This window comes from Telopea speciosissima, chromosome 6 (assembly GCF_018873765.1).
Source record: "Telopea speciosissima isolate NSW1024214 ecotype Mountain lineage chromosome 6, Tspe_v1, whole genome shotgun sequence".
In the NCBI taxonomy this organism is placed as follows: Eukaryota; Viridiplantae; Streptophyta; class Magnoliopsida; order Proteales; family Proteaceae; genus Telopea; species Telopea speciosissima.
The window spans coordinates 59113710-59132351 of NC_057921.1; the positions used below are offsets into that span (position 1 = coordinate 59113710).

Sequence of the window (18642 nt, forward strand, 5' to 3'; positions counted from 1 at the left end):
CATAAAGCGAACTATTATCTAAGCACTGACTGAGATCCATTCCATGTCTTGTTTTGGTAGCCTTTGAAATGTTGGAGTGAAAAGGAAATAAAGCAGCAGAAATCATAGGGTATCTGAGCCATCTATTACCTTTGACTCTTTAGAGATGGGTGTGGACCACGGAACTTGGCTCCTATCGAGCCGTGGTGGGAGCTGGACGGTCCAACATTTGGAAACTACCCCAAAAACAGGGTTGGTTATATTACATGTGGGGCCTAGGTGAGTTGGACGGTCCAACATTCAGAAACCACTGCAAAAATAGGGTGGTCATTTCAAATGTGGGGCCCAGGTGGGATCCACCTGTGAAATGACCCCCCCCACCTATGTTTTTGCTATTGTTTAGCGGGGCTGGATGCTCCAGCTCCTGCTACAGCTGGACAGAATCCTTTTCCATGGGGTATGTACCCTAAACATCACAACCATTACCGCATAGGTCATAACTCATAAGAGCATGCTGAAGTGTCTAATTTGAAAGTTTAAGCTACTGAGGAGTCCGACTGATATATGAATAACATCTCATAAGGTCCCAAAAAAATTTTCCAATGTGATATAATTCCCAGCAAAGAAAAGTTAGAGAATTAAGACTTTAGATCTGAGTGATAATGGGATATAATTAATCAAACACCCAAAAAACATAAAAAATAAAAAAGTTTACCAAAGTTTAATATAGAGACGCCGGTTGTTTCGGGAGAGTGAAGCAATGAAGAGGTGGGCCTCTCTCAAAGTTTGAAGAATCAGAGTGTGTTGGGAGCTTTTCTCACAGCATATCCCCACCTTTCACGGCTAATGGAATCAGACAGTATATTATCGTGTCCACCGTTTCATCCTTTCCTGCAAATCATATTATCATGAGCCATAAATAAAGCCTTATAGCTTTTGTTTTCTTGAGGCAATGGGAGTGGAAGGAAACTGGAAAGGTAGCTATGGTGGGCACTGGGGGCTTTCGAAAGGTCACACTTTCCCAGTCCACGCGTGAACTTTGTCTCTCGATTCTTCCCTTTGAAATTTCAAAACCCAACGCTCCTCGGCTTCTCCTCACTCACACTTCCCTATTTTTAGTGGAAACAAACTCATAATAGCCCTACTCTTAAATCTTCCACTAATAACTATCTATTGACACATATATACAAACATGTCTTAGGCCCATTTTTCATTCTTCACTCTCCAGTATTCCTACTTCTCTTTCCAATATTTATTACAAACAGGTCTTAGGCCCATCTACTAAGGCTAAACAATGTCGGTAAGTTTTTCCCTTTTGCGATTGATTCATGGTGATTCGTAGTTGTTGCGTTTTGTTTTAAACTGATCTCTCTGTCTCTCTCGTGGGTGTGGTAGATGGTGGAGGTGAGAGTTCCAAACCTTGACTGTGAAGGTTGTGCTGCAAAGGTAAAGAAAGCTCTCTTCAAGCTTGAAGGTACATTGTGATTTGCTCTTCTTCTTCGTTTTTCTTTTGAATTGAATCTCCTTAATTAAAAATCAAATAAGAGATTTGATGTGTGTGCGTGACTTGTAGGAGTGGAAGAGGTAGATGTAGAGATGGAGACACAGAAAATTACGGTGAGAGGGTATGGAGTGGAAGAGAAGAAGGTGTTGAAGGCCGTGAAACGAGCAGGGAAAGCAGTAGAGCCATGGCCATTTCCTGGTTACTCACACTACGCCTCATTTTACAAGTACCCAACACACATTGCCAACCATTACTACGAGTCCCCTAGTAACGGAGCCTCTGCTGGTGTCCATACATTCTTTCACACCCCCTCTACTTATTCAATGGCGATCGCTTCTGATGAAGCCGTAGCTTCCCTCTTCAGTGATGAGAACCCCCATGCTTGCTCTATTATGTGATCACCTCTGTTTTTTTTTTTTTCCTCGGAGGCGGGTATCCATTTTTGAGTTACAAGTCCTTTCCTGAAATCTTTCATATATTTACCTTTTTTTTTTTTTTTTTTGGGTACTCAATTTTTTCTTATTAGTTCGTTATCGTTTACAGTTTTCAAAAAGATAATTGAGCATTGTGGACAAATGGACAACCCTTTCAAATATCAATTTGCAAATACATTTTCTCATCTTACAGTAATTCCTAGTTTACGTGAAAATTCAAGTTTGGGAGAGGGGTGAGATAGGGTGAAAAAAGGGGAAATATTTTGGCTGCAACCCATGTTCCTGCTGCCCCCAACCGTAGTGGCAAACCTGGAATAATCTCTTTTCCCTTTGGTTTCACAAATACCTTCTTAGATTTTAGTGTTTCCTGTATTCTGAATTTCAAATTGAGGCTTACAATTGGAGCAGCAAGAACGTAGCTGAAACCCGTACAACAGCCAATTTTTGGATTAGATTTACTGAGTCCATCTCTGAAAACCTGGATGGGGTCCAGCCGATTTGTTAAATATGTCAGGCTCAAGCCCGTACTAACTCCTATTCTGTCATTCCTGGTGCGGAAGTCCTACCGATAGTCTCCCCGAATGAGACCGAATGACAATACAGATCGTCTACGGCCCAGTTGCCCATAGCAGCCTGTGCGGCATAGACTGGACAGCGCACGTATTGACCGCCTTATCCGCTATCCAGCGCCTTGTCCGAGCGGGAGTAAGGCGGTCATTGCACGCGCAACCCTATCACATCGCACAGACTGCTACGGGCAGCTAGGCCGTAGGAGATCTGGATCCGACTGGATGAGCCTGACTCAGGGCAACAATTTTAAAGTCCGCTTAGAGGCTATGTTCTCAGCTTGACACTTTTAAAGTCCATTTGGAGATAAATGGCTCAGTAGCCTGACAAGGGCCCGTTTAGACCAATTTGGTATCCCGAAGATTGATACCCGATCGTTCCATGCCTGCCATATGCAGGCCCGACTACCTACTTGGGCGGTCACGTAGCAAGGGTTAAAATGGTGAGGCCCAATTAAGAAAAAATAAGAGACACAATTATCATTTATTTATTAATAGTAATATCAATATAATGGATTCAATATCATGATATTAACGTTAGTTTGAACCTATGGGTTAGCCATGATCGGGTTAAGCCTATGAGCCTATCTAATGGACCTGTGTCTAGGCACAAACTCTTTGAATACAGGCTCAGCCACCCTGTCGGCAGGCCTTAAGGTTGAGTCAGGCCCAGTTTTATTCTACCAAATTTGTAGAAGCTGAATCAATGAGGCTCGAGCCCTGACTCTGGGTTATGGGTTTAGATTCTAGAATGTATTCCATAATCCAGTTTTTTTTTTTTTTTTTTTCTTTCTTTGATTTAGAATCTATTTTGAGAATGAATGTCAAACATGATCTTAGTTATCATCGTTTAATAAATCATATAAGATAAAAAATAATTATAAAAACTTTCTTATATTAAAAAAAATCACAAATCCAATATGATCTGCAAGGTTGATTCAGAACATGAACAATAAAAAAACTTATGTACGGTATCCGACAAAACAAAACAAAAAAAAAACTCCTCAAACCCGAATTTGCATCTAAGAGGCTAGGACGAAAGGTTGATTTACCTGGTGGATGGTTGCCATTTCAAAAAAGATGATTTATCAAATTGTTTCCTTTAATTGGGTAAGCATATGAAGTTCATAAATGATTAGACGTTTCTTTTCTGTTCTTTTTTAATCTCACATTTACCCTGAAATGAAGATTAAAAGATTGTTGAATCGGATAAGCTCATGAAAAGCTATTTACCGAATTGTTTCCTCTATTTGGGTATGCATATCTAGTCCCAAAAAGATTAGAAATTTCTTTTGTACTCTTTTTGTATAAAACATCACAAGTTTCAATTCATTTGTATTGTTTTTGGATTTCTCTACTCTCGAATGAAGATTAAAGATTGTTAAATTGGATCAGCCCATGAAAAGCAATATACCGAATTGTTTCCTTTTGTATTTTTTTCTAGTTCCAAAAAGATTAGAAGTTTCTTTCGTACTCTATTTGGATTTTTCCATTACTCCGAAATGAAGATTAAGATTGTTGAATCAGATAAGCCCGGTCATGAAAAGCTATGCACCGTACCCGCTACGGTTGTCTTTGTATCCGTTTTCTCAAGTTGGATTGGTTGGCATTGGGCAACCAGTAACGGCTGAATAGAAACACTATTAACTCGTGGCTGAATCATTATATGGCATCATACAGAGCATTATATGAATAGAATGGACTTGAAAGCCTCTAATGAATCCACCTCAGCAAGTGACGTGTATTTCTGGAAGGAAAGAAAAGAATGGCAACGAGACACTAGTATTTGAGTAACAACTGCCACTTTAAACAGTTTTCGTCATACACACGCATACACCGCACCCAACACAAAGCTTTCCGCGTTTAATGATGCGCATCAACATGTCACTAAGCACCAGCGACGGCTCCCTTCGTGCCAATACTAAAGTCCTACTTGTCCACATCATCGTGGCTAAAGGAAAACTTTACACCATTTACCATACAATGCAAAAATCTATTGTCACTTTTAATTAGGGGTGTTAGTTGGTCTGGTTTTGGATTATTGATCTGGATTCTTAGCAGTTCCGGCTCTAAGGTAGCAAGACCATAATCGGATCAATAAGCTTACCGGATCCAAATCTAAGATCTAGGACCGTTAACTAATGGGTGGTTTGGTTCTGATTCTTAATCAGTTTCAAACATTATTGAGCCCAAAATAAGGACAATGAAAGTTTTTCTAAGAAACGGGAGCTTCATCATATGTAGTTATAGTCGTGTAGAGCCCAAAATAAAGACATTAATGCATATATAAATAAGGAGACAGTTTTAAGAGTTCATGATTTCCATTTCAAACTCAACTCATATATTGATGACTTAAGAGCAGTAAAAGAACGCCACTTAAAAGTCCAAAATAATATAATATTATTAATAGCTTAGGATTTAAAGCCTTTTAGGGTTTCAGATCTAATTTTCCATTCAATTTGTTTATATATCATCCGGTTCTAACGATTCCGGTGTTACCGGATTCTTAATGGGCTATCGGTTCTGGAACCATTGGGAGACCCGGACCAAAACTGGTTTGGACCAATAGTATATCACTAGGACTAGATCCATCCTAATAAACTATTGGGTGGTCCGGTTCTAGTTCCTATCAGTCCGGCACGGTTCCAATTTTCGATTCTGATCCTAAATTGACACCCCTACTTTTAACACATAATAGAGAAAAAATATCCCCTATTCTCTCACATAATGAGCCATGGAACTCATATCAATATTCTCTCTTGGATTTCTTAAGGAATTTGTCTCCCATCCTATCATTGTGGTGGTTTCACACTATAACGTTGTGGGAAACCTCTACCCTACATATTAGTACTTCAGAAAACACCCCCTCCCACACACACACACACACAATATATATATATATGTATATGGATGAGTGCAATACTCGAGCAAGTTGGCCTAAATAGAGTGAGCAAAGGTTGGAAACAAAAAGAAATCGATATGTTTGATTTGACAATGGTGTAGATGAGACCAATGCAATATTTAGTAAATGATGAATCCACAATGGGTATCTAATTTTTTTTAGTAAAAGAACATCTATTCATGAGAACGAGCAAAAGCCCACAGTTATTAAATGACAAGATTCTGTACCATGGAGTGGAATTAGGCAAAACCATCACGTTCATAATGGAAAGGGCCCTCCTTACTAAGAAAACAACTATAGTTGATATTCTCAGGTACACTGAGAGGGGTGAATCAGTGTCTTTAACAACTTTTCATATCACACCCGTCAATTTTTGTTGATGGCACACAAACAAATATACGTCCACCTCGCTACCACAGATGTGGCCAGGTCTACCGGACAGTGCACAACTACTTTGTAAGCCACAAACTTCTATATGCAAGAAAATGTACAGCATTTATAGGATACAAAAATTACGTGGTTCGGCCAAGATGCCTACGTCCATGGAGGAATACCCTATTAGGATTTCATATTTTTCTCAATACTCAACTCAGGGTTTTAATTGCTACAATGATTCAAGAACTCCTATCCCTAGTTAGGTTTGTGCAGGCAACACAAACGAGGACACCTACCCCTTCTCCAGACAAGCACCCAATTGAATGAAGTTACAATTTAATAACAATCATGATCAAAAATAGTAAATCCCCCGCCCATTACAATGATAAAATATTGATTTTCAGTTCAATCTAGATTTTCAACATATAAACTGCCTACAACATTCAAGATATGGATTTACAATCAAGGGTTACCTCTTGCAGAGTAATCCAACAATCAACAACACCTTTGGAATGATTTCAGAACGGTACACACTTTCCCATGTGTGTGGAAATTGAGAAAACAACCCCTTCTTCTTTCATGCACAACAATTTTTTTATAGATTTTTCTTACATTTTTCTTCCTCTAAACATGTTCTATTCATTTCTCTGAGTACACAGCACTTCACAGCTCACAAAAATGGAGTCCAAAAGAGTGAGATACGACTTTCCAAAGTTGGATGCCACAAAACAAGAAACCAATGACACAATTCGTAATTATGAAGATCACTCGTGATAAACCGCACGCAACGAATCACCACATCACGTCAAAGTGTTTTGACAAATCTGACTACAGATGTAATGCTGACATCAACGCTGCTTCAAAACCCAGTTTTGTTTTTTGCAGTGATAAGAATGGAATATTCTTTCTTCTTTAAATCAATAACCAACCAAAAGGGAGATAATGGAATCCAATCCAACTATGCCCTGTACACGCGGCTTTCGCCGTGAATCGCACCGATATAAGACTCTGTGTACACGGCCAATAAATAGCCTAGTGCGAGCATTAACTCCGCGCCATCCATTGCGCTTCATTCGATTTGCATATGCCAATCCAAGCATCAAAAAGATTCTGAAACCAACGATTTAAGTTAAAAACGAGCTGCAGGGTTTAACTTCCAGAGAGCTCATTAATTTTATTTATTTTTGCTCAAATGGAAAGTTATACATTACAAATATATCTACGATCAAGTACCAGTACATCCCAAAGAAAGTAGGGGTAGCATAAAATTGGACTAGTTTTCTACAGTCTCTCTTGCAAAAATTGAAAATCTCAAACCAAGACTTAACCCACTCTGCAAATGAAGATCGAACGCAATATGAAGATCCAAACCAGGCTAATCAGTTAATGCCTCCCATTTTGCTTCTTTTTTACGCAACCTCACAAGAATCGTTGTAACTTCCTCATTCGAACTTGGAATTATGCGATTCAAAATGCGTTAGAACCACAACTCGACAAACTACAATTTTAATTCAGATCATTCTGCCCAGTTATGCTTGTAACAATTCCAAAAAAAAGCTCTAAAGATGATGCAAATGTGTCAACCTGTGTAATTCCCATTTTTGAAACACCAAACCATCACTTGCTACTTCTAGCCTTCACCAGCTACTGTGTAAGGACATAATACATCACCAAACATAGGCCCACAGGCCCACATGCCTCTGCAACTCTGTCAAATTACCAAACTGTCCTTGCCACCACTGTGTGATTGTGAGACTTACTCACCAACACCTCTGGAACACCTGAGCATCACCAAAACTGACCATAATTGCCAACAATGACAACCTACACTCCAGTGAAACAAGAAGTTGCACTCCCTAAGAATATACTGGAACTAAATTCCAGAAAATATGATGAATATAGGTATATTCTCAATCAATGGCTAAATATTTGTCTAATATTCTAAAGACCTATAAATTATGTGATAGTTATTGGCTATTAAAGGGTATGTATATATAGTATTACTACTGATGATATATGCCTGAGATCATTTGACTTTGGTGAACTTCTAATATTATAATAACAATTATTAAATAGTTATCCTACAATGTAGTAACACGACATTAATGATAAGACCCAATAAATATATACACCCCAATTGGTGGAAACACTAATAAGTGTAACTTTTATTATATCAATGTGGTAACACTACGTTCATGATAAGAACTAATAAAGATATACACCTCAATTGGTGGAAACTCTTTAGTGTTACCTTTTATTATATTTAATAGGCACTAATCCCATGTAAATTTGATGAAGACACTTAGCTTTGGAAGTTTTATATGACCCTCAACCTCCGCACTGCGGTGCTTGTAGATTAGGTCAACTTCAATGGGCCCAATTTTTTTTTTTTTTTGGTTCAACAATGGCCCAATAAAAAAATGAAAAAAAAAAATCCAACAGGTTATAGCCACATAAATTGGCTGGGTTTCAAGATAATAGATAGTTATTTTTTTGAGTAAAATAAGACAATAGTTAGTTAACCTTTATTGTATGGATAAAGTTTTCCTCCACCTGTGGACGATGATTCACCTACCATCCTAGGGTTCATAAACCCCTCCTAGGGTTTTAGACTTTTAGTATATTCCAAAAACTGAGTTTTGAGAGAAGAATCTTTACCTGAGAAAGGCAATTGAGGGCCGTCATTGTGGGAATCAAATGCTTATCTATCCTAATATTAGAAAGGTGTTTTTGTTTGTGCTTATCCAAGAGCAGAGCTGCACTTGGAAGTAGACATAGGACAAGAGGGCCGAACCACTCCAAATTAGGTGACTTCTTTGTGGTGTGCACTATTTATTTTCATCAATTTTTTAGGTTTTCAAAAAAACGAAAAAATGTGGAAAATATAACCCGAATTCAATTTACCCCCTCTTGGGTTGTTACATATACAATCCAACAAGCCTATTAAATAAATAGGATCCAGATCGTCTATGGCGCGGGTTGCCCGTCCTGTCATGCTATGTAAACACAAGATGGTACGCATTGACCGCCTTACTCCTGCCCGAGCGCCTTGCCCGAATAGGGATAAGGTGGTCATTGCACGTGGCCCTGTGTCTGCACAGCACAGACAGGACAGGACAGCACACCGTAGAAAATCCGTGTGCATTAAATATGGAAAGATGCAACCAAAAAGTGTTCCCTTCAAATGATAATCTACAGGAAATTCTTTAAAAAGAATGTTATCGGACTGATCAAAGAATGCAGGAAGGCAAAGATCTTCTTCTGGTAGAGACACAGAGACAGAGAAAGAAATGTATAATGAAAACTTGGACAATGGCTGTCATGCATTATTGGCAGACAACACAAAACATCATGATTCTTATAGAGCGTCTCATAAAGGTCATGCAATAATAAAAAGAAAATTTGTATTGAAAAGCAAATTAGACACAAGTCATGATCGATAAGGTGAGGTTGACATCAGCGACAACTATAATCAAGACTGTCGTCCCCTTAAAAATATCTCATTAAGCTATTGATCTAAGCGCGATATGTTATATTTGCTTAAAAATATATAAGGAACATTCATCAGACCATCTCTATAAATTAAAACAAATCGCAACATTGTCATGGTCTCTGGCATGATCTTCCGAGACATTATGTTGGGTATCTGATCGTATTAAAAGCTCCAAAGTTGATCAAACGTGTTAAATCAAGTCCTTTAACTTATTTTATTTTAAGTTAATCCAATTTAGTGCCCATACGTTAGAGTGGACCTATTAGGCACATAATACAATGGTGAATTAGTTTCCCAAATTGAGAGAGAGAGCATCAGAACAATGATCTCAACACTATTGCCTCAAAGAACATATTAGGGTTTTGCGGGAGGGGAAACTGACCTTGTGAAGGAGGAGAAGAAACTATAAAATGCAACAAAACAGTTGTTTCTCCGTCTTTAGGTTTTCCCTTCTTTGGGAGAGAATTATAAACTTCCTCCAAGAGCCTCTCTCAGTCTTTCCCATCTCCAAGCCTTATACGATGGAGAGCAACACGAGTTAGACAAGGACATGGAGGTTCTGCGCGGGAATTTCAGATTAGCCGAGAAAATTCAACCTTTGCGGTATCTATTCTTATTCTAGAATGTAGACGCGGTCTATACGTTGGGTCTGGCCTGGCAATCCTCAACCCGGCTTGTTTACTTTAGCCCGTGCCAACCGGGACCGATTAATAGAATGGCTGCTATCTGTTAATTCGCTCGATAAGGCCATGTTTGAATGGGTTGTTCAATTGCGACTCGCTAGGATTGTGTGGAAACTCTAAGGCTATGTTTGGATGCCATGAAAAGAAAAAATTTTGAAAAAGAGTTTACAATAGACATGACATTACAATAAAAAATTCAAAAATTTTCTCATTTCAAAAAAATTTTCAAAAAAATTTGCCTTTTAAGTAGGCCTGTAAACGGCTCGGATGTAATCGGATTCGGATGTTTCCTGGTCGAATATGGATACCTCTAAACGGATTCGGATGCGGATCGAATTCGGATTTTCTACCATCCGTTTACACCTTTGCCTTGTGTAACCCAAACCTTCCTCCCCCTAGTGGATACAATTCACTCTCAATCCATAGTTTTAGATCATGATTATCGATCTTTTCTTCATATTCTAGAACCTGTTGAATCTTCAAAAACCCTCAAGATCGCTATTGACTTAATTTTTTATAATTAAGTATTCGGATTCGGATTTTTATTGGAGTATCCGGATTTTTTTCCAGATATCTCTAATCAAATACGGATGCCCCTAAATGGATACGAATGTGGATTGAATTCGGCTTTTCGGTTATCTAGTTACAGCCCTACTTTTGAGGACATTTTTTTCCCCTAAAAACCTAACATAGGCTGGCTGTTTGGATGATCGCAAGTCTACAGGCAGAGTTACAATTTTTCATGGCACCAACTTGATCTCTTGGAGTGCTAGAAAACAAACCACTGTTGCTCGTTCTAGCACAGAGAGTTCCTAACCTACTTAGATAAACAAAAGAGCAAAAAACTGTACTAGTATACATTAGCATTTGTTGTATTTAGTATTGCCTCATAAAACTGTCCTAGTTTCCCATGATTTTTTTTTTGGGAAATTTTCACATACCATCCTTGAGTTATCACGTAAGTATAAACACATCCCCCAATTTTGAAAAATTCTGCATAACCCCCCTGAGGTTCATAAAAATTAACACATGCCTCCATTCCATTAGTTTATGACTAACAACGTTAAAAACATGGGATGAATTGACAAAAATACCCTTGCAAGAAAAAAAATAATAAAAAACCTACAACTCATCTTCCCCAAATCGATTGGGGAAGACCAGGTGGCGTTCCTTTTTCCTAAAAAGAATTCATTGAAAATGTTCACTCCACCCAATCCCAGCAGACGAAATTTTGTTGTTACATTTGTAACAGGAATGTTCCTGCTGTAAAGCTGGCAGCCAAGGAAATGGGATCTTAAAGGGTATTTTTGAAAATACTAAGTAGATGTCAGCCTTCTAGAAGCGAAGCTTCCCAGCCGTCTGCCTCCTTGTGTGGAAATGCTTTTCATGATCTCTAGCTCTTTCTCACCAGCTCGTTCTCCACTAGGCATCTAGGCGCACCCGCCGGGTGAACTCAACGTAAAGAAAGTCAGTGAGTGCTTACTAATAGCGAAAGGCTAACATCTCTCCGTCAGAAGGCGAACATCAAGGAGGGTATTTGTGAACCCAAAGGAAGTGAATTATTCTATTTCCTTGGCTGTCAGTCTTGTAGCAAGAACATTCCCGCTATAAGTGTAGCAGCAAATTTTTTTCTAATTCGAACCTAATTATTATTATTATTATTATTATTTCACTTCATTTATAACCAGCCATGGCCTTAGATTCATGTGATCGAGACTTGGGATGACAAAAAATTTGGAACCCACTTTGTAAATAGTTGTTGTCTTTCACATAGAGTAAATAGCCAGAAGATTTCTACTTTGACATATGCCTCTCATTAGTTTTTGGATGCTTCAGCCCTCAAGACAAGTTGTTAGTTTTTCTATTTTGGTAGAAAGGTAAACAATGGAGTACAGTTGAACAAAAACACTAGTGTCTATTTCAATAAATGCTTTTGGAAGTGCTAATTTAAAGGCAGGAATTATGCTTCAACTTTTACTATATATTTTTGAATTATATATAGATAGAATTATATATTGCATTAGTGATATCTAAGCCTATAGATGACAATCCATCAACATTAAACACCACTAAATGAGTTATTGGTAATGATGTTATATACCATTTTGGACATTAATTTTGGTTTTGATAATTTTTGTTTATGAATTGTGCAGTCATTTATAAACATCTCCATAAGACACAAACACTTGTTTTTACTTTGTAGTAGTTGACTTTAATTTTCTTGATTAAAATTTTAGTCTATTCGATCTCCTAATGCCATTGAAGTAGGTTTACGTAGAAAGCACCCCTAAGGCCCTAGCTAATCACCATTCTTTGTACTAAAATGTGGATTATCTACTGGTCTAATATAAAGATGATGAAGCCATTTTCATAAAAACGCCTGATAATGCGAAAGTTGTAAATAATTTAATATTATTTATTATTTATTCCTATTTTTGTGTAAGAGAGAAATAAAAATCTTTTTCTGCCCTATTAATCAAAGGTGTTTCTTTAGGTGCCACACTAGCTAGATATGGCTTCTGTGTCATCTTTCAATCGAAACAATTTTTTTTTTAAAAAAAAAAAACCTCTTTAATTAATGGTATAAACAATAGGTTTTACTAGAAAATCAGTCTTATATGCTTTTGTGAGCACAAATAAACTGTCTCTCCCACAAGTGTTTCTCACATATATAACATTGTGATAAGTCTTTTGGAAGAAACGTTGAAACATAAAAGAAGAGGTTCATAAGTCAACTAATAATTACCATTGAGGCATTGACACCCACAACTCTAATTTATTTTGAAAATATTTTAAGAGGTTACATTTAAGAGCAAACTTGGTCTCTACAGTATTACCCATTAGCCCAATATCAAAATGGATTTGTCATATGCTACTTATTTAATATTGAGAGAAGTTCTTATATATATATGGCCTGGCTACGTTTGGTATGTATTCTTAAAATGTATTCTGGATTGAGAACATATTCTGAAATTTAAAAACACTGTTTGGTGAACATATTTTTTTGAAAATCCTAAACGCAATCAAGAATACAGCCCATTTTGTGATATTTTCCCACTCTGCATTCTCATTTTGAAGTGTTGAACCTCTTCAATAACCGCAACACGTTCTAGATGCAGATTCCAATGAAAAGTTGAAACTTTTTTTTTTTTTTTGGTTGCTAAATAACCCTAATTTGAAAGGTTTAGAGGGTATGCTTAATCTGTAATCTGGCACAAATATCTATCTATGTGAAAGATTTGTAATTGCGTGTACAAATAGATACCAAAGCCATAATTTACACCTCCCCCCTCCCCCTCCCCCCCCCCAACAAAAAAATAAATACCAAGGTAGAAACATGTGGTTAAACCATATGTTAGGTGATTCAATCAAATACTCAAGAGCTGAATTAATAGTTGGTTCTACCAAAAAAAAAAAAGAATTAATAGTTGAGAGTGATTAGGGAATACATTTTTGTTTTGATAATGGTGATTAGGGAATATTGGGTTGAGAGCATTGAAAGTTTAAAGTCATGTAGAAGAGATCATCAGGAATCGCATAGGCAGGGTACCACCACTGCATGTTTTTTCGTTCTACATTCACTTCACTTATATAATTTATTATTTTAGTACAATTTTTATGAAAAGATACCCAATTGACTAACCTAACCGGTGGAGAAAAGTCCGTCAATATATTTTACTCCATACATCCACTAAAAATACCCAGTTGACTCACCTAACCAGTAGAGAAAAGTCAATATATTTTACTCTATACATCCACAGAAATGCGAAATGGATGCTAGCATTATGCTTACGCAGGGTCTTGAAATGTTATTTATCGTGTTTGATTGCGACTAATGTTGTAGCATCTTGTCAAATTTATACGGTGTTGAAGTATCTAACTCAAAAACTTAAGCTATTAAGTAAAGAGATAAACTTGTATTATTCTCAATATTTCTTCTTACGTGTTACCCTCTTTTTTATGATTTCGTACACAAATGTATCATCAAGGTAGTGGGTGGGTCTGGTGAGACGAAAGTATTTCCTGCAAAGGAAACACATTATATTAAAAGGGGGGGGGGGGGGGAAACATGGGTAATATGGATTTAAATTAAGAAAAACTAGTATTAAATGACGGGAGATAGAGAATGTAATTAGTTAGGAGATGTTGCGGTGAAATCTGACCCGTCGTCCCACCTGGCCGAACTGTCCTGCACAGGTAGGTAACATAAGACAAAAGAGCACCGACCTGAGTCGGCTAGTATGCTCCAATGCCAAAGTTAGATCTCTTCAAGAGATAAATACTCAAATCCGAAAAGTTGGAGAAATGAGAGCCCCTTTACCTAGATTATGAGCTTCTATTTATAGGTTCGAATTATCAAATCGATACTAGAGTGGCATGTTCATAGATGGTAGTTTGGGTCTTGAGTAATCCTAGATGTCTTTCTTAGGACTCGACACCTATCGGGTTCGGAGTCATGTAGAATGCATGACCTTGATCGAACTTGGACCCAAGTTAAATCAGTTAACCGCGGGGGTTTAGGCATTTAGAACCCTAGGTTCGATCCGAGTTGATCAGGCCGATCTCTCACCTGACTCGGTGACCGATTTCACTTAGAGTGGGTGGGTTCGTTTCGTTGTCGGATTATCATCGGGTCATCGGGTCGGTTATTTACGTTGCTTGGTCTCATTGGCACGGTCCGATTTCTGACCTAGTATCCGGTTTGGCATAAATCGACCCGTGATGTGTCCTCTGTTGATTGACCGTCACCAATTATGGTAATTCATCAGGAGAGAAATACAATTCAACTAAGTCTTACATCTCAATTAAATGAGATTAGCTACATAGAGCTATATTTCATTTCACCATCAGCTCCATTCAAAACAATACTTATTACAAGATTATTAGTATATTAGATTAGGAAATACACTTATTAACTATTAAGCATTTTTTTGGATTGGGGGTGGGGGGGGGGGGTTGGGTTACAATTAGCTAGTTGACTGCATGTGTACCATATGTCTTTTGAAAGTTTTCAGTTATTTTATGTTGGCAACTTGCCATACCTTTGATTTTTTGCTTCTTCTTTTTTTTCCCACAGATTTAAATATAAATTAACAAAAAAATTTAAGAACATTTATTAGTTTGATTTGCATAGTGACGAGAAAACCACGCAAGAGATCAAAAAGCTGGGAATCAATGAATCATCTCCACGTCAGTCTCTCACGCCATGATACCGTCCACCATCATGCATATTCTGAATAAAATATATCAATGTTAAATGCTAAGGGAAGAACCCAGAACAACCCTTATTAATTTATAGTCGCCAGCTGCAGTTTCCGAGTACATGTCCCTGGTATGGGTGTCAAACAGGGCTTCAGAAATCGGGATAGGATCGGACAGATTGGCCGATTCAGATTAGAATCGGCTGAGGCCGATCCAGCTTGGACGATTTCCTTCCTAAAACTATGGTTGGGGCGGGAATATTTGGGTCCATTCTTAGGGCCGTCTCACTGATCCTCATTCTTGACCAATTTCAATCCAGATCCTGATTTTGGGTTTTGAAACCCTAGAGTTAAATTCTAATCCGAATCATTCGGATTGAACAGAACCGGACGGTTCAATTCAAACAGAATTGAATCAAATGCTGATTGGTTCACCTTCAGTTTTGGGGGTTTTCTTAAAATCAGTAGAAACCTAATTAATTAGCTGGATCAGCTGAGTGGCCTGACCAAAACTAGAAACCAAACTGTAAAATCAAAATTGAACCAGACCAAAACTGGTATCAGACCAATATGAGTCTGTTATGGAAAACTGATTAAAAAAAAGCCTGCCAAAACCAAGCTCTGTTTTATCGGTTCAGCTTTTGCTTGGTCCAATTTCAGACTTAAACTGATTCAATATGATCAAAATCGGACCGAACTGACCAATTGACACCCCCATATTCCCTGGTGACAAGAGTGTAACAGGTATTCAGGTACTGCTTTTGTCATCGATCATATAAAACCTGGACAATTTGATACCGGTTCTGGGGTGAGCAATGGGCATGGGTGAGCCGTGAGCATGGATGGACCTTCATCATTTTATAATATAACACAAACAGGTGACTCCTGGATTTCATTGGTTGTCCTCTCATTGAGCCGCCCAAGTTTCCAACTGATTTGATGGCCATTAACGTAAAGATAAACATTAGAAAAAAACTGTGAAGTGGAAGCATTTAAAGGATAAGGTTTGCTGAGATATAAAATGAGAATGTAAGTTAAAACATTGCATTAACCCTTCTCTTCCTCATGACACATCAACATCCCTCTCAATATTTTAACAAAAAAAAAAAAAAACAAAAAAAACTGCCTTTGATGATGGCTTAAGAGGAGGGAGGACCTTCTATTTCTTTTCTGCTCTCTGCTTTCCACACACACACAATTGTTTAAGCTTTTAAAGTTTAAACCATTTGGAATAACGGAAAAGATAATAGAGAATAAAGGATTAGTGTCTTAACTTTCGTTCAGCTTTCAACTAGGCTCCCACTTCCAAGTTTCGGTGTACCACTTTGTGAATAAAGAAGTATTACGTTACACCCATGGTGACAATATATAGCAGCATATATATATATATGCATCATCACCAGCCTATAAAACCAACACCAAACCCTCATTTCCTTCATTGATTTTGCTCTCTACAACACCCATTAAACCTCTGAAGCTTTTCTTCTTCATCATCTTAATTATCCAACTTTCATGCTCATGGCTAAAGTATACCCACAGCAATCCCCTTCTTCTTCTTCTTCTACTGCTTCTCCTTCTCCTTCTCCTTATGTGACTTCAAGTATAGAAACCTTCACAATATGGATGAAATCACTTGTTCTGCACGGTAATGGTTGCACAGTCTATAATTCAAGTGGTCAGATTGTTTACCGAATTGACAACTACGACGAAAAGTGTAGAGATGAAGTTGATCTCATGGACCTTAGAGGCAATGTCCTCTTTACAATACGTCGAAAGGTATAAATTAGTAACAAAATATTGTGTCATTTCATTGAATGTGATGAATAGTTCTGATACCAATTGTTAGGGACACAAGTCTTCACATCAGGTTCCACAATTAATCCGATGTGGGATTATTGAAATAAACTGAATTGGGTTTTCTTTTTCTTACAATTTGTGCAGAAACTGAGACTATTCGGATGCTGGGAGGGCTATAGATGCAATGCTTCTTCCAGATCAAAAAAGGAGAAGCCATGGTTTCAAGTTAGTAAACTCGGCAGCATTTTGAAGGGAAATTCATCCTATAAAGTTAAAGTAGAGTGTGATCAAGCTCAACCAAGGTGTTACAGGATAGAAAGATTAATTACAGGCAAGTCAGAGTACAGGATATTAATGGATGACTCAGGGGATCTTCTTGCAGAGGTTAGTTTCTGTTTCTGTAACCAAGTTAATTTTCTTAACAGTGATGTTTACTAGCTAGTAATTATATATGGTTTTATTAATCTTGAATTAATTTCTGTGGTTTTTGTTTCAATGATCACCAGGTGAAGCAGAAACAATCAACCTCTGGAGTTTCATTGGGAAATGATGTATTAACCTTGGTGGTGCAGCCTCATGTTGATCACTCCCTGATCATGGGTATTGTTACTGTGTATGGCCTAATCAGTAACAAAATGTGATATTTGAATGATCATAAGAACTCGGAGGGTTCTGTATAAAGCTGCAGATCTCGATGAAGGGGCTTTCAAACTGCAATTTGGCTCTCCTCCAGCTGTGGTGGAAGTTGGAGGATCTAGCCCTAGGTGGGTCTCATGTCCCCCCTTCCCCCCCCCCCCCCCCCGCCCTTCCAGCTCCCGGCACAGCTGGAGGAAACCCAACCCTCTTGGGATTGTATGTACATGATTTGGCAAGTAAACCTGTTCTGTTTTTTCCTCTTTTTTTTTTGTAATTTTTAATAGGATACAAAGCTTTGCCTTGAGTGATTCCCTGCTTTAGTGAAAGCAAAGTTAACGAGGCAAGAACAAGCTTTGATGTGTAAACTTTACTGATGTCTAGTGCTTTAGGGGGAGGTGGGGCTAGCAATGTTAAAAGGCCTCACTTGTGGTTCATAAAACCTTAAGCTGTATTACTAAAATGACAAAGAAATTATAAAGTGCGAATACCATTCATGTTAAGTGCTCATCTGATGTTAACTTTTGTGTTGCATTTAAAAGTCAAAAACAAAACCTCTAAGGCATTAGGTGAAGAAAAGTACACCTCAATATATGAAGGAAACAATGACCTGAACTAACCAATGTGGTTAGTAAGAGGATACATCTACAACTCCCAATATCGCAATAGTGTTAACCATGGTTTTAGGTATCAGATGTGAATTGATCGTATCGAGCAATTCATATCAATATCGACCGACTTCGATTCCGATATCCATACCTAACCGACCTTGTATCGGCCGCATGGTATGGATCAGGGGAAATTTTCAAAACTTAACCTGATTTTTAAAGAAAGGCCAATCTAATACTGTGCACTAAAACCATCGCTTTAACATCTAAACTCTTTAACTCATTTCTTTTTGGAAGAGGGTTTCCTCCAATGCCTATTTTCTGAAGCGAGCATTTGAGGCTTCTTTATTCCTCCCTTTTTTTTTTTTTCTTTTTTTCTTTTTGATGAGTAGAGAGAACAACAAAAGTCAAAAAGACTAGCTAAGGGAGGGATCCTAAACACGAGAACCCTGATATGTGAGAAGGCA

General features: G+C 37.9%; 2 protein-coding genes across 3 annotated transcripts; both read left to right on the forward strand.

Annotated features, from left to right (window-relative positions):
- Nucleotides 1–1245: 1245 nt before the first annotated feature.
- Nucleotides 1246–1931, forward strand: LOC122664950 (heavy metal-associated isoprenylated plant protein 31). Of its 2 annotated transcripts, none has more exons than XM_043860996.1 (3): nucleotides 1246–1279; nucleotides 1375–1453; nucleotides 1553–1931. In XM_043860996.1, exons 1-3 carry the CDS (start codon nucleotides 1274–1276, stop codon nucleotides 1879–1881), a joined length of 414 nt encoding a protein of 137 aa, XP_043716931.1. In that variant the 5' UTR covers nucleotides 1246–1273; the 3' UTR covers nucleotides 1882–1931. The 2 variants fall into 2 exon arrangements, with proteins under 2 accessions (XP_043716931.1, XP_043716932.1); XM_043860997.1 differs by having other exon boundaries at nucleotides 1260–1275.
- Nucleotides 1932–16612: 14681 nt separating this feature from the next.
- Nucleotides 16613–17575, forward strand: LOC122665136 (protein LURP-one-related 4). The gene is made up of 3 exons (XM_043861204.1): nucleotides 16613–16913; nucleotides 17079–17318; nucleotides 17441–17575. The coding sequence occupies exons 1-3, from the start codon at nucleotides 16650–16652 to the stop codon at nucleotides 17573–17575; spliced, it is 639 nt and encodes a 212-aa protein (XP_043717139.1). The 5' UTR covers nucleotides 16613–16649.
- Nucleotides 17576–18642: the final 1067 nt, after the last annotated feature.

What these genes read in the sequence shown, in the direction of transcription:
- LOC122664950 (XM_043860996.1), top strand. An exon ending in AGCTCTCTTCAAGCTTGAAG is followed by an intron (nt 1,454 to 1,552) that starts GTACATTGTGAT and finishes CGTGACTTGTAG; the next exon opens with GAGTGGAAGAGGTAGATGTA.
- LOC122665136 (XM_043861204.1), top strand. Translation starts at nt 16,650, where the DNA reads ATGCTCATGGCTAAAGTATACCCACAGCAATCCCCTTCTTCTTCTTCT. An exon ending in TCTTTACAATACGTCGAAAG is followed by an intron (nt 16,914 to 17,078) that starts GTATAAATTAGT and finishes CAATTTGTGCAG; the next exon opens with AAACTGAGACTATTCGGATG. An exon ending in CAGGGGATCTTCTTGCAGAG is followed by an intron (nt 17,319 to 17,440) that starts GTTAGTTTCTGT and finishes AATGATCACCAG; the next exon opens with GTGAAGCAGAAACAATCAAC.